Source organism: Leptonychotes weddellii, chromosome 11 (genome assembly GCF_054177405.1).
Source record: "Leptonychotes weddellii isolate Sample4059 chromosome 11, ASM5417740v2, whole genome shotgun sequence".
In the NCBI taxonomy this organism is placed as follows: Eukaryota; Metazoa; Chordata; class Mammalia; order Carnivora; family Phocidae; genus Leptonychotes; species Leptonychotes weddellii.
The window spans coordinates 77,668,135-77,684,211 of record NC_138379.1 but is presented as its reverse complement, the minus strand read 5'-3'; the positions used below and the strand labels follow the sequence as shown (position 1 = coordinate 77,684,211).

General features: G+C 40.8%; 1 protein-coding gene and 1 pseudogene across 2 annotated transcripts; both read left to right on the top strand.

Annotated features, from left to right (window-relative positions):
- The first annotated feature begins 3,369 nt into the window (after positions 1-3,369).
- LOC102743799 (large ribosomal subunit protein mL50 pseudogene) lies at positions 3,370-4,107 on the top strand (annotated as a pseudogene).
- A 4,124-nt stretch (positions 4,108-8,231) lies between these two features.
- On the top strand, positions 8,232-12,990 carry LOC145716293 (von Willebrand factor A domain-containing protein 5A-like). Of its 2 annotated transcripts, none has more exons than XM_081799237.1 (7): positions 8,232-8,315; positions 9,202-9,245; positions 10,778-10,835; positions 10,954-11,156; positions 11,471-11,693; positions 11,815-11,990; positions 12,283-12,990. In XM_081799237.1, the coding sequence occupies exons 3-7, from the start codon at positions 10,793-10,795 to the stop codon at positions 12,418-12,420; spliced, it is 783 nt and encodes a 260-aa protein (XP_081655363.1). In that variant the 5' UTR covers positions 8,232-8,315; positions 9,202-9,245; positions 10,778-10,792; the 3' UTR covers positions 12,421-12,990. The 2 variants fall into 2 exon arrangements, with proteins under 2 accessions (XP_081655363.1, XP_081655362.1); XM_081799236.1 differs by lacking the exon at positions 8,232-8,315 and adding an exon at positions 8,883-9,079.
- Positions 12,991-16,077: the final 3,087 nt, after the last annotated feature.

The window sequence follows — 16,077 nt, the reverse complement described above, 5'->3', positions numbered from 1 at the left end:
TTTTCTTAACATATATTGCATTATTAGTACATCATTAGTTTTGATGTAGTGTTCAACAATTCATTAGTTGCCTATAACACACAGTGTTCATCACAACACGTGGCTCCTTAATGCCCATCACCCTGTTACTCCATCCCCCCCGCCTCCCTTCTGTAACCCTTAGTTTGTTCCTGGAGTCCAGAGTCTCTCATGGTTTGTCTCCCTTTCTGATTTCTATGAGTTTAACTATTTGTTTCATTTTAAAGGAAAAAGTCTCAAAACAGAGTATGCTGAGAATCAGGAACTGCCGCTAGGGTGTGCTATGGTCAATCAGCTGTCTTTTACAATGCTGGCATTCAAAGGTGCTTGTGACTTGTCCCAAAAGAGATGATGTTTTCACTTTCAGCTTTTACTTTTATGATTCGTTTTTTGGGAATCCAAAGTATATGAAAATTGTCTAATTATAATTTCCTGACTTCTAATTATAATTCCTGATTGAGGGGCGCCTGGGTGGCTCAGTCGTTAAGCGTCTGCCTTCGGCTCAGGTCATGATCCCAGGGTCCTGGGATGGAGCCCCACATGGGGCTCCCTGCTTGGCGGGAAGCCTGCTTCTTCCTCTCCCACCCTGCTTGTGTTCCCTCTCTCGCTGTCTCTCTCTCTGTCAAGTAAATAAATAAAATCTTTTAAAAAAGTAATTCCTGATTGATTTACTTGACCCTCTTTTACACCTGAATTTGTCACTAAATCTGTAGTATTTATCACAGCGCTTGTAAATAGCTGGCGTTTAAATATTTGTTAGATAGGTAAATGAACAAAAAGTTGGAAATTAGTTTGTGGTTATAGTTTGACTGTAAGTTCCATGAAGAGGCCGTGTCTATTCTTGTTCAGCACTGTATCTCTAGAATTTAGAAAGTAGTAGCACCCCCCAAAATGTGTGTGTTTGAATAGAACTTTAGAATGCTCTGAAATGATTCCTTTTGTCTTCAGACTACTTTAAGTCTTTTTTATTAACCTTGGGAATCAATGGCTGTGGTGAGCCTCCTTTTGGCTTGAGGGTCCATGAAGGGAAATTAGGTACACAATGTAGAGTATCTAATTCCTGAACTAGAAAAGATAGGATGAGCCTTGAACATCTTCATAATTGGCAGTAACTCATCGTTGTCTCTTGCTTGGGGAGAAACATGTAAGTGATAGGAAGAAGAATGGACCTTCCTGAAGAGAAGGAAAAGGAGGAAGTCATGATTGGTGGAAAGTTCTGTAGCAAAAATAAAAGGATGTAAAAAGGAATTAGTGTAAAAATACTAAAATCAGACAAAAATTATTCACACAACCATAGTTCTAGATTTAGATTATGCATCTTAGTTCATGTGATAATTAGAGCTAGAACAGCATTATCGCAATATATTGATTTACTTTGTTATTACTGTCTGACAGTATCAAGTCTCTAAAGAGACTTGGTTTATTGTATTCAGTTCTTTGAGTTGTTGGGTTTCTGGTTGGAGGGAAGCCAGTGTTCCTTAGTTTTTTCTCAGATGATTTTTGAGTATTTCCGGTGAGAGATCATCTGAACCTGAAGTCAGTTTGTACTTGTGCTGAAGCTGTTACAGAAAGATTCATGGCCCCTGGTGGCCCCAAGCTCTGAATTATCCATCTTTTTACATAGTCACCCTTGTAGACTTCAGAACAATTTCGGTCTAGGTTCCATGAACAGAGAGAGCTAGTAGAATGCTGCTGTGAGGGAATGGTGATAAGGGAAGACAAGACTTTTGTGCCAGGCAGATTTGATTTGAAGTCTAGGCTCTTGGGGTCCCTAGGTGGATCAGTCAGTTGAGCATGTGACTCGGCTTCAATTCAGGTCATGATCTCAGGGTCATGAGATCAAGCCCCATGTCAGGCTCTTGCTCAGTGGGGAGTTTCCTTCTCTCCCTCTCCTGACCCTCCTTCCTTCTCTCAAATAAATAAATAAATCTAAAAAAAAAAAAAAGAAAAGAAATATATTTTCTCCGTGTCAGGGAATATATCTAATTCTTTAATCCTAGCAACTGTGTGGTGCTTAGAACATGAAAGTTACTGAATTAAGTCTTGATGAACAAAAAAGAATAAATGAATGCATTCCTGTGTGCTGTTTGATAGAGTGAATGGAGGAAAGGATTCTAGTCATTGCCTAAAATGAGAAGGAAGCTCTTGACTGTGATTTCTTCCAATAATCCTTGCTACGCAGGATTCCAGAGTGAAAGTCAAAGTGAAAAATTGAGAAAGATGGGGAGATGCTCTGAGACTTACGTGGTCAAATGGTCATGACTGGCTCAAGTAAGGAAAACAAAAATTTCCCTCCTTTTATCTTCAGTTTCTTCTATAGAGGTGTGGGGCTCTCCATTTCAAATGTCTCTCTTCCCTAGGACTGGACTTGGGTGCTCTAGCTGTAGACCCCAACTGCTCTTTTGCATTCAGACTCACACAGAAGGAGGATGCTATACATTCGACGACTGTCCTATCACCTAGTGTGATTTCCTCAGAGTTAACAGAAGCAAAATGATCTTCTACCTTTGTCGGACTTTAAATTATCTCATAGTCCCTCTGGAGCCCCATCCATGATATAGTCCAAGACTCAGGGAACAGGAGCCCTCCGAGCACAGGGAGCAATTAAATGCTGGGTGTTGAGAGAGTTTAAGAGTGAAAAAATAGTACATGGTAATCAAGATAATCTTGAAAGGAATTGGGAGTCAAAGAGCTTGTGGTTCCTCCAACCACCCTATTTTTCTACTCTGAGTATACTTCTCATGGAATCCTTTTGTTCTTTACAAGCCTCAGAGATTTGGCCACTTCTCTGTCATTTTCCCCCCCAATTTCTACCTATTGCCTTTTTGGTTGTAGAAGAAATTCTAGCATGGTGAAAAAGTATCCACCTTGGAGCCAGAAGATTCTGGTATAAAGAACAAGCCTGTTACTCATTAGCTATAAGCCCTTGAGAAGGTCAGTAGTCCTTTCTGAACCTTAATATAGGTTATAATATGGAGTTATAATAGTATTTCACAGGGTGATTGTGAGGAGTAAATGAAACAATGCTTACACAGTTCCTGACACAAACTACTTGCTCCTACAATTTTTATTGAAAATGGTGGGAATGTAGATTTCTCTTCATCATTAGAAACTTTGCTTCCCCCCCCCCCACTCCTGCCTTACCCAATTTTAGGATGAAGTTTTGTTTCCTTTGTCTGTTAATTTTTTGTTGTTTGTTGTTTTTTTTTTTTTAGTTGTGTTTGTTTTAACTACTAGTAATTATAGTGAAAGACATGGTAAGTAACAGAAACAAAACAAACTAACATTTCTGGAGTTAGTAAAAATGTAAGAAGTCTAGGAATCCTCCTCAAAATAATAGCCTGGATCACGCAGCTCTCCTCCGAGATGGCGACACTGTCAGTGTGTGGCGTGACCAGAAGAGGTCTCACGTGGATCGTCTTAGGGGCACCACGCAGAGGATTTTGGTCTCGATTCAGAAAAGACAAAAAGCCAGTGGTGGCTGAGACAGTAGAAGAGGTGAAGAAAGAGCCTGTTTTGGTGTGTCCACCCTTACGAAGCCGAGCATACATACCACCTGAAGATCTCCAGAGTCGTGTGGAATCTTGCGTCAAAGAAATTTTTGGCTCGTCTGTTCCTAGCAATTGGCAGGATGTGTCCCTGGAAGATGGTCATCTGAAATTTGGTTTGTTGGCACGTTTAGCTGATGACTTGGGCCATGCAGTGCCCAACTCCAGGCTTCACCAGATGTGTAGGGTCAGAGATGTTCTTGATTTCTATAATGTGCCTATCTATGATAGATCTAAATTTGATGAACTTATTGCCAGTAATCTGCCTCCCAATTTAAAAATCACTTGGGGTTACTGAGCAGTTCAGAAGAGGAAATGTTGAAATCATTTGTCCTGAGCAAGGGGTTGGTTATTAGATTTGATACTTTACCATGTAAAATGATCAGAACTGTTCTCTAAACCCACTTTTTCTGTGGAAGAATTAACAGCAGGATTTTCTTTTTTCACATTTGTTGAAATTTTGTTGTTTTTTAAATGGAATCAGATCATTAATCATGTATGAAAATTTCCTTCTCTGGAGGACACAGTAATTAAACTTGTTCTTTAGGAAAAAAAAAAAAAATAGCCTGTTCTCTAGAGACTCTAAATGATATAAGATTTCCAGACTCTCAGCATTTAACCAGGCCAACCAAGAAAGGGAAAAAAGACCCAAGAAAGGGAAAGTGGAACTAACATTTAAAGAGTGCCTACTTGTGACAGACGTCTTTAAAAATCTTATTTTATTTAATTCTCACCACATAGATATAGGGTAAGTATCATTAGTCTACTTCGCAAATGATGATATGGATCACCAGAGAAGTTAAGTTCCTTCCTCGAGATTACACAACTATTCAGTAGTAGAGGTAAGAATGGAGCCTAGACTCATGGACTGAATTCAATGGCAAAACCAAGTTGATATGAAAACATCAGAACCTGATTCCTAGTTTTCTTTACAATTTTTGAGCCTCTGGATAAGGAAGGTATGCCTTCTATTGATCCTCAGGGATTTAGACCCATGGGCTTCATCCTGCCTGTCTCCTTTTGTACTTATTTGTGCTTCTTTGCCCAAAGTATATTTGCTTGTAGTCGATGGAAATTATTACTCTTAAACAATAGTCAGCATCTTCTAAGGAGTTTCTGACAAGCAACTAAGTGGTTTTGTGATGACAGGCATTATCCCTGTGTGAAATTAAAGCTCTTCATCTTACTATGTAAATTATCTAGCACTGGTTTCTAATAAGAATTCAATATACAGTAGCTAGATCTGTATTTTTTTTCAACTCATCCTATTGATTATTCATCCATCTATGATAAATTCCTGTTGGGCTCCATTTTCATGTGATCCCTCCAAGCATAAAATTTGCAAGTTACCCCAGTGATTACATAAAAATGATGGCTATTAATTGCAATTGTTATCACTGATTGGTCAGGTAATAAATGCTTATAAGACTTGTGTACATTTCTAAGCATTTATTCATTTGATCTTTTGAAATCTATCTTACAATATCTATGATGGATAGCAATCACAAGACCTAAGAGTATACAGCCATCAGCATTTATATGAATTTATTCATTAATCAAATAATTTTATGCATTTTAGGCATTTCTTTACTTAAGGATTTAAAAGTTTTAAGAACACATAAGGGCTCAAGTATGATAAGAACAAGAGGAAGTCTTAGATGAATCACTGAGGAAACATTGGGAGAGAGAAAAACAACAGGAGACTTATAAGAAACTCCATGATGATAAGAGACATAAGAGAGAGAGAACAGCAGGAAATGAGGGGATGATCAAAACAGCTTGTTCTGACCTTATTAAGTATCTCCCCTTTTTTAAAAAATATTTATTTATTTGAGAGAGACCACATGAGCAGAGGGAGGGGCAGAGGGAGAGGGACAAGCAGACTCCCCACTCAGCAGGAAGCCCGACATGAGGTTCCAACCCAGGGGCCCTGAGATCACGACCTGAGCCAAAGTCAGACATTTAACCAACTGAGACACCCAGGTGCCACTGTGCTAAGTATTTCTATGCCGTAACACAAACACCTCTTCTGTCAAGAAGGGAAATGACTGTCGAAAGAACTGGATGAAAATAAGCAGCAGGGCGCCTGGGTGGCTCAGTTGGTTGGGCGACTGCCTTCAGCTCAGGTCATGATCCTGGAGTCCCTGGATCGAGCCCCACATCGGGCTCCCTGCTCGGCAGGGAGTCTGCTTCTCCCTCTGACCCTCCTCCCTCTCATGTGTTCTCTCTCTCTCAAATAACTAAATAAAATCTTAAAAAAAAAAAAAAAAGAAAGAAAATAAGCAGCGTTCTATGATCAACACACATAAGCATAAATAGGGCATATGTGTTGCCCTGGTAGGTGCTGAAATGGATCAGACACTGTTCTCATAATTACAGACCTTTCCTTCCATTTTGTGTAAATATACTTTTCATATTCAAAAGAAGATTGTTGGCCTTAAAAGTTTACTCTTCTTATTAATCATAATCAGGTATTAGGGAAGATAAGGAGTGTGTGGCACAGAGCCCAAATACCTGTCATGAATAATAGAGAAATTCATTACTTTCTCCTGTAAAATCTGTGCAAATGCAGTGGTTCTACTCCATGAAAGCCTCAGGGACTTAGGACCCTTCTGTCTCGTGGATTCTCCATTTTAGGGGTTTTCACCCTAGTATTCATAGTCTAAAGTGGCTCAGAATATATCTGCATTCCCATCAGTGACTAGGAAGAGGGGAAAGTGAGGAGGAGGTCATAATCTTTTCTTTGAAAGGATGTGGTGTGAAGTTGCACACATCATTTTTTATTTCTCATTGGCCAGGACTTAGTCCTAAGGTCGCACCTAGTTTTAAGGGAGGCTGAGAAATGTCTTTATTCTGAATGGCCACAGACTTGGCTCATCTTGCGCTAAACTTGAGAATTGACATTGGAGGATACTTAGCAGCATGCAGTCACGAGGACAGATTTTTGAGTGGAGACACCTAATCTAAAGCAGGTTGCATTTATTCCCTATTATATTACAAATTTTGTTTTCCTTAAGCACTTATACTACTGGATATTTTCTTGTTATTTACTTGCTTATTTGTTTATTGAATATTTCCTCCCCCTGCAATGTAAACTCCAGCTAGGGAAGGGTCTTTGTGTCTTGTTATTGCCACTATGCCAATGTTTAGAACAATGCTTTGCCTACGGTAGAAGTCCAATAATTATATGTTGACTAAAAGAATGAATTACATGGTCTCTTTCAAAATCTGATCATTGGATTCATTTAATAGTCTATATGCAAAGAGTGAAATTCTTCGTGTGTTTACACTAAGTATGAATAAACAGATAAATAAAATATATTCATATTTTTAATAGCTATAAAGGTCTGTTTAATTATGTATATTGTGCCAGGTTCAGAGGCTTTTCATGTAAGTGTCCTTCCAATAACCAGCATCATATGTATGTTTCCTGATTCAGTTCCTTCCGACCCAGCTGCCATGTATAGTCTGTGGAATTTCTCTAGTCCAGCTGGGTCAGATGATTTTTCCAGCATTTCCGTGTTGTTGATCAGACACTGTAGCCAACAGAAGTTATAGTCAGGAGAACCAGTACCAGATGTGGTTTCTACCAAGAGAAAAGGATCATTCCCTCGCACAGTTAGTTTGGTACATGTAAAGAACGTAGTCCTAAAGCCTAATAATGATAAAATAGAATCTGTGCTTATATTGTGCTTTCCTGTCGTGGGTATACGCATGCGTGTGTGCACACACACACACACACACACACAGATATCACCTCCATTAAGATCCACTGGATCTTTAATATAAACCCAGGGAGGTAAGTACGCCATTATTTTCATTTTACAAATAAGACAAAAAACTCAGAGAAAGTAAATACGAATGACATCGCAGAGACCAAAATCAACCTGAGTTTTCATACGCATATTCTCTTTATCCTATACATATTCTCAATGGCAATATGATTCTTTCTTTGTCAGATTTAACATCATTCTGAAATAAAGAAGACATAAGAAACTTGATCCCTTCCAGTGTCCTTTAGCCAGGAAAATGAGCATAGGTGTTCTCACTTACTTACATTGTTACCCCCACTATCAAAAACCCCAAAAAACAAAAAAAAAACCCCAAAACAAAACCAAACACCTTAATTTTATGATCCTGATGAAAAACCCATAAACCACCCATGACTGGAAGGCTTGGTCCCTGTGAGCATTGTCTCCTCGCCAACCCCCCTTCAAACCCTTCTCCCCCATGATGTTAGGAAGGATGCAATCTTGGGACAAATGACTCAAATTAGAGATGAAGAGTCAATGATATAATGTTCATAAAGTTCAGGTTCTACCACACAGTATTATTAGTAGGGCCGAGTGCACAATAAGCCTTTGATAATTAAGTCTGTTACAGAAATAGGATGTGATTGTTGATGTTCAAGCATTTCACTGGTTAAAAAAAAAACCTCTTCCCTTTGCCTATCCTCTGATGGTTCCCTCAATGAGACTAGGCAAAGGAAAACAAACAATGAATCATGGAACACCACATCAAAAAATAATGATGTACAGTATGATGACTAACATAACACTATAAAATAAAATTAAAAAAAAAAAAGGAAAACAAGCAAACATTCTAGGGTTGAAGAATTTTCCCTTGATCCCTTAATCAAGTAGTTGCTACCTTATAACCGGTCCCTAGAAGGGGCAGGTCATCCCAGAAATTTTGACAGCAGCTGTTTTCTCCTGGCTGTGACTCAGAGCTCTCAGACTGTGGGAGAAGGTAGGTGACTGGCAGCCGTCGCTGGGGCTGGATCCCACCCCTTCACCCTGATGGCTGAGACCCGTTCTTTCCCCATTGCCAAATCTGCAGGGGCTTGTTTTAACTGCAAGCCCAAGGGGGGAGGGGTGCGGGTATTGAGTCCTGGTGTTAGGTCCCTGGGAGTTTTCTGCAGGTTTGGCAGTTTAGGGGGAGTCTTATGGGGGCTGGATAAGGGATTTAGGCATCCCTGATCCTCAAGGTCCTTTTTTTTTTTTTTTTTACTTTCCTTGTCTTTTATTTTACTTTTCTCTCTTTCTTTCTTGTAGAAAATTGATGTTTTCTCAATTTTATCTAATTTTATGCTGTGGAAATGGAGTTTAAAACCTCCCCCACTCGCGACCCCAGCCAGATTGCAGACCCTAACCCCTTTCATATAGAGATATTCAAGGGGGCGGACTCTGATCCCTTCTGTTAATGCTTGGACACTGCAAATCTAGAACTGAAACTTTACAGAGTAAATCTACGTAAGCCCCACTACGCATTCAAATCGCCTCCTGGTCTGGATCACGAGTTTTCAGCCGTTTTCCGGCAACAGGCTGCAGGGGTGTGGCTCGCTGCGCCATAGCTCGCCGGCTCCTCCCTCTCCCTGGCGGGTGCTGAACCGCAAGGTGCCGGGACTCCTGGATTCCTGAGGGTCCACCTTAACACGCAGCCCCCGGCTCAGGGAGCCCCCCTCTATGTTCCCAGCTGTCTCGGATTGCCTTTGACCTTGGTCAGCTGCTGTGGTCAGTCTTTGCCTACCTGTTGCCAGGTGCATTTCTGAAATGGTGGGGGAGAAGCTGCAGAAGAACAAATTTTCCTCAGTGAGGGATTTGTTCTGAGGGCATAAGGCTGTTTATTTTTGTAGGAGACACCTCTCTGCTCTGTCTCTTCACCTGAAAGCCACCCTTGGTGAGTATTGCCAAGCCTTAGGGCTTTGCTTGCCTGTCGGGTTTCTTCAGCTGTTGTACCCCTGTGTCTTGGGTCCTTCTCCTGCTTTAAGCTTCCTACTGATGTTACTAAAAATTCTTCCTTCCCCAGCGCCAGCCTGTTGCACCAGAAACCTCACCCCAGTCAAGCATCTATCTGCATGATAACCCTTTTCCTGAGCATTCTCTCCTCTCCCTACAGCTGCTACTGCTCTCTGTGTTTCTATCAATTGCGAGCCATTTAGCCACACGCAGTTTTTATCCAGTTCTTCAGAATAACAAACATGGAACCAAAAGCCCGATGTCTTGGTGCTGATTTGTGGAGATGGGACACGATATACAAGAAGCACCAATGCTATCAGACAGATGAGTCACATGGACATTGCTCTGAATGGGGGTAGGGTGTGAGGTTTTAAATGGTGATTGGGATGAGCATAGAGGGCCTAGAAGTATTTCTGCCACAGTCTTCAGGATCCTTGAGTGGGGGTGTTGTTCTAGGAAGGAAAGTTGCCTTTCTCAAGAGCCTACATGTTTTTCTGGACTGTGAGTTCCTGAATGAAGCTTGGGCTTCCCCATGACTCATCTGCCCTGGGACTCTGGATAAGCACATCAGTTTCACTTTCCTTCAGCATTCTTTGTGCACCAGGCAATTCTATTTTAGTTCCTTAAGTTGTATTTTCAGTGAAAAGTCCCCTAACTGGTGCTGGAGATTGCACCTTATGTCACCCTTGACAGAACAGGGAGAGGCAAGGTCACAAGTGATTCTGTTCAGAGTGGTCGGAGGGCAGCTTCCAGGGCTACTAGGGCCAATGACTAGGACCAGACCCACCTGCTAATTCTCCGGATAAAAGAATCATAATGTAAATCATAGTCTAGGTATATAAATTTATCTCCTTATTACCATATCACATGAAGTGGTTGTCCAAGATTATAATAAAATTTGGAAGATACAGTTAGGATGACATGATTTAAAATAGAGGACATGTTGCATATATGATATTTATATATGTATATTAGAATATCTTGGACAGAGGAAACAAACAGTGATTTCAATTATGAGCCCCAAAAGAAAAGTCACAAGATAAATGACCTAAGTTGCAGGGGACCATTTTGGATCAAGCAGTTTCTTGCGAAGCAGGTCTCTGGGTAGCATGAACCAAAGTAACAGCCAAGGTCTATTTAACAACCGTAATAATTATAACAGGAACAATATTTCCTTGTATTAAATACACTTTCGAAAAAGTGAAACTGGTATTTGAACCAGCCTCAGGTGTTTCAGAGACTTCCTGTTTAGTGGGGACTTAGTGAATCTTACAGCTTCCCCATTTGGGTCTGGTGTTTAGGAGGTGGCTTACACTGGTATCTTTGTCCCCTTCTTTATAGCTTTTTTCTCCTTCCAGCTCCAACATCAATCCTCTGAATATATTCTTATGCTGGACAGAAGCACAGAAAGTCTGGTATTTGAATAGATAATCCCCAACATATCACTGTATTCATGATGTGTCTTTTCCACAGCAACCCTGCATCACCATGGTGCTCCCTGGTGGTCTACTAACCCGCAAAGAGGAACCAGGTAAGCCTGATTCATGACCCTTACTTGCCACTGTATCTTGGCATCTGGCCCCATGCCTGGCAGACAGGAAGACTTCTGTTAAAGTTTGTTCACCTCTTGAACCCTGGTCTATCTCCAGTACCCTTGAAGAGCATCTGTGTGACCTTGTCCATTCGTGAGTTCGTGGCTGGTGTGTCTGCTACCTTAAACTATGAGAATGAGGAAGACGTTCCTTTGGAGACCTTCTTTGTGTTCCCCATGGATGATGACTCAGCTGTCTACAGCTTTGAGGCCGTGGTGGATGGGAAGAAAATTAAAGCAGAATTACAGGAGAAGAGGAAGGTACTAGGGATGAGTAGATTATCTCTCCCCTTCTTATTTCCTTCATGCATACTCTTAGGATCTCTACAAATGCTCCTTCACAAAAAGTGCTGATGTGGAATGCTTTCTTCTACTCCCCTCTAGCTGCTATTTTCCTAAAATCATCTGGAGGTGGGGGGGAGGGTGGGAATCAATCAGAGCCATTCAAAGTATAGCTGTGAGCTTGGCAGCACGGATCACAGGCCTTCTCCATCAGTTTTTGTTTCTTGTACTATTCATCTCTTCATTCAAGCAAGCCACCTTTGCTGTGGCCTCTCTTTCCCTGTTCTCCTTAGGCCCACAGCATCTATGAGAGTGCCATCAGCAACCGCCGCCAAGCTTTCCTATTGGAGGAGGACAAGTACTCCAGGGACGTCTTCTGTTGCAACGTGGGGAACCTGAACCCAGGGTCAAAGGTGGCGCTCACCCTGAAGTCCGTGCAGGAGCTGCCCTTGGAAGCAGATGGAGCCCTGCGCTATGTGCTCCCAGCTGTTTTGAATCCTCGATACCGTGGCTCTGGTGACTATTCTTTCCTTTTAAATCCCTGTGGTGGGTGATATAATTTGGGAAACCCCCTCAAGGTTGTAGGGGTGCTAAGAAGTGTGGGAAGGGGAAACAGAATTAAAGTCACTTTTTGTAGGATCGTTTGAGGACAGTTGCCTTGATATGAAGCCTCCTGTAGTCCCTTTGGAGGACCTGCCCTATACATTCAGCATGGTTGCCACCATCAGTTCCCAGCATGGCATTGAGAGGATCCAATCCAACTGCCCCTTCAGTCCTACTGAATACCTTGGAGAATATAAGACGTCTGCCCAGGTAATTCATAAGAAAGCACTGTTATTGCCGGCACCCCTATTCTTTGGGTTCTGATCTTGTTCCTCACTCAGTCCTTCCAAAATGGTCCTTACTTTTCCCTGTTAACTAGAGGGAATCCCACTTTGTTCCTTCTTTATCCCCATTTCTTCTCCAAAGCCTTCTCTCCATTCTTGTCCCTGCTCCTGACCACACTTCCTCATGGAAGAAGCCTGTAGCTCTCAGCCCTGACCTCAGCCGCACGCAGCAAATGGTGATAGTTCTAATATGGATCTTTTGCTTGTTCTTAACTCAGGTTTCCTTGGCTGATGGACACAAATTTGATCGAGATGTGGAACTCCTGATTTACTACAGTGAGGTGCACACCCCCACTGTTGCTGTGGAGATGGGGCAACCTAAAGACAACCCAGGTATTCTCTTTCTTCCTTTGTAGTGACCACCTAAAGGGGAGCTCCTGTCTTGGAATTACCCTCACTTTTCTTTCCTCCTATCCAGTAGTGGGTAAAACATTCAAATAGCTTACATTATGGTGTGCAAAAATGGTTAGATACAATGAGAATCCATCTACATGATTATGTCTTGTAGGCAGATTTAAGTGGATCAGTAGATAATTGGATCAAGGACATGGACAAATAATTCACAAGAGGAAACACAACTAGTTTACAAATATAAATGACAATGATCAGTCTCTACAAGTGCAAATTAAGATTAAAAATAACTGGAAGTTTGTATCTCTTAATCCCTTTGATCTATTTCTATTCTATCCCCTTATGTATTATCTATTTTACTAAGAGGTATACACTTTCAGTTGCCAAATAAATAAGTCACAGAGATGAAGAGGAGAGCACAAGGAATAGAGCCGATAAGATTGTAATAATGTTGTTTGGTGGCGGATGGTGACTATACTTCTTGTGGTGAGTGCTGAGTAATGTATAGAGTTGTTGAATCATTACGTTGTATACCTGAAATTAGTATGACACTGTATGTTAATTATACTTCAATAAAAAAAGTAAATATTCATTTGTAGGAAAAAAATGAAATAAAAATAAAAATGTGATATTTTCACTTCTAAAACTGTCAAAGATTTCCAAATCTGATAATGCCTCATCATTCATCTCCAGAGATTTTTTTCATCTCGCCCTAGTATCTTAACTTCTAAGACTAAGTGTAGTTTCTTAATAAATTTAGTTTCTTAATTTCTTTAATTTCTCATATTTTCTAAATTTTCCTGTCTATATGTGTACTTTTCTTTCTGATTGTAACTAGTATCACCCATATCAGTCTGTTGCTCTCTTGGGGCCTTCCTGGGCAGCCATGCCTCTGGATTGCAGGGACCATGAAGCCTAACTAGAAAGATACTGCCACTTCTGAAGAATTTCCTGCATTTGTCGAATGGAAGGGTGTTTGGGGACAGTCATAGTCAGGTTAGGTTCTTACTTCTGTAACTACAACCACTTTGAAGACAATTTCCTGCAGTTGGCCCTCCACAGGCCATTCTTCTCTCTCACTGTTAATGTTTGGCCAAAGCTGCCGAGAGCTCCTTAGTTTGTCCTCACTTGTTCAACCATTTTTCCTCCAGGCAAGCTGTCCATGCTAAAGCCGTTTAGAGGGGCTCCCAACTGCAACCAGGTTTGCTCTAGCTTCTCTTCCGTGAAGCTCCATGCTCTGTCTGTACATTAGTTGAGTCCTTTTGTACTGGTTCTGTCCTTTCCCTTTAGTGGGTTCCCCCTTGGGTGTCCATGAAATACTTCCACAGTAGTGGGGGTCTGGTCTTCAGTCAGAATTATTTTAATCCACCACAGAAAGTTTTATAATCCTGAATCTTAAAAGGTATGAGTTGAGATCTCAGTTCCTTTCCTTCCAAGCAGTTCCCTTGGCCTTTGGCAGAATTCCTCATCTGTTCCTATGGTGGGCTCTGCAGGCCAGAGGGGGACATCGGGGGTAGCCTTTATGATCTTGGAATCCCTTCTAGCAGGACCACTCAAATCTGGCTTTCCAGACCATCTGTCTGGTCAAGACAACTTGCTATTCCCATCCATATAAAGAAGCAAACAACAGGGCGCCTGGGTGGCTCAGTTGGTTAAGCGACTGCCTTCGGCTCAGGTCATGATCCTGGAGTCCCGGGATCGAGTCCTGCATCGGGCTCCCTGCTCGGCAGGGAGTCTGCTTCTCCCTCTGACCCTCCTCCTCTCAAGCTCTCTGTCTCTCATTCTCTCTCTCAAATAAATAAATAAAATCTTTAAAAAAAAAAAAAATTAAAGAAGCAAACAACAACTGGCAGCTTGACTCACTAAAACCATTAAGAGTTCTGCCAAATGAAGCATACCACTACATGATGAAAATACAAAATTTGTATTTTTTAAACTTAGAATGTCCTTAACCATATTAAGAACATGATTTTTTAAAAATTATATGTATAATTTAATAAAAGTAATAAAAAAGTATAAATACTTCCTAAAATTGTTATTAAGAGTTTAACCTGAGTTAAGCTCTAGGATGAGTTCCTTAAATGTATGATATCACTTAACCCTTAAAATAATCTTGAGGCAGGTATTACTACTTGGATTCTTCAGATGAAGAAACTGAGGCTAGCAAGCTGAGGAGCTAGGGCTTGAAATATCTTATTTAAAAATGAAGAAGCAGGGGCACCTGGATGGCTCAGTCGTTAAGCGTCTGCCTTTGGCTTAGGTCATGATCCCGGGGTGCTGGGATCAAGCCCCGCATGGGGCTCCCTGCTCCGTGGGAAGCCTGCTTCTCCCTCTCCCACTCTTCCTCCTTGTGTTCCTTCTCTCGCTGTGTCTCTGTCAAATAAATATATAAAATCTTTAAAAATAAATAAATAAATAAGAGGAAGCAGAAACTCACGTAGGTGAAAATAACTTGAGCTACGCCAAAGGAATTACAGTCGAAATACCTAGATAGTGCATTTTGTATATCTCGCATTGTTCTAAACACATTAGATATATGTCCCTATTTCGTTGTCATGGCACGCTCTCTGATTTACCAGTCTAGCGCCAATCCCATTACAATCAGCTGTGTCTTAAAATGGAAGGGAATTTATCTTGCCTATTAAAAAAAAGCTGCTCTTCCACCATGTATCCAGAGATCTAGATTTTTTAGAAGTTATCCTTGAACCAGTGTTTAAGCAAATATTTGCTGAGTTGCACCCGTTTTATTTAGAAGGCAGTTTGGTCATTGGGGTATCCCAGGGTTAAGAGATTAAACTGAGCCGCATCCGATAGGCATACTGAATCCCAAGGCTACTGAGAATTTAAACTCATCATTCTTGAATCACTTTATAAAAATAGGATATTGGAATTCCATTCTTTGTTAACTTATATTTTCTGAACTATAAAACAAGTGGATATAACCCAGCCATTCTCATTTCATCTCTGTCTCAATGCTAACATTTCAATTCCTGCATCAGTTTTCACTTGTTCCTCAAAATAAAATCAAAGCTTTGACAACTTGGTAACAAAGGCCAGACTCCCATGGTTTCCTCTATAGTGTTGTTTGGATGATGCGATTAGAGTCTAACACACATCCTAGCTCTGGAGATGTTTCATACCCAAAGCAGACGGACTTTCCTTGGTGTGTATGACACTATGCCCTCAGCTCTTACAAATTGTCAACATAAGAATTCCCCATGAACATCATGTTTTCAAAAGTGTAATTAAAGACTTAAATAAGGACCCATGTGATAAATTTCCCATTGATTTGATTTGAAAGGAAGGTGTCTCTGCAAAGAAATTAGCTCAGTTCTTCTGGTAAATGCTGGAACATTAAAACTTCATGCATTTCACTAATTTACCTAGCTGCTAGGAAGCTAGCATCCAACTATATATTTTAATTATGGCTTGTGCCTGGTAACCTCTACCTTCTTTTTTCTCTTTCATATCTTTTCTGCTTCTAATCTTTTATGTTTATAACTCACCTCAAACCCTTTGCCAGCAGACACAGTATGAAGATCAGTGTTTTAGATTCAGATCTTCTCAGCTCCCTATCTAACTCACTATAATTGATTTTTGAGGTCTTTAGTATTCTTGAGTTCCTTTTCATATTACAGTGTCCTTATCCTTTTTTTTTTTTT

Excerpts from the sequence above, each read along its gene's own strand:
- LOC145716293 (XM_081799237.1), top strand. The coding sequence starts at position 10,793 with ATGGTGCTCCCTGGTGGTCTACTAACCCGCAAAGAGGAACCAG. Across the intron at positions 11,157-11,470 it reads AATTACAGGAGAAGAGGAAG|GCCCACAGCATCTATGAGAG; the intron begins GTACTAGGGATG and ends TGTTCTCCTTAG. Across the intron at positions 11,991-12,282 it reads AATATAAGACGTCTGCCCAG|GTTTCCTTGGCTGATGGACA; the intron begins GTAATTCATAAG and ends TTCTTAACTCAG.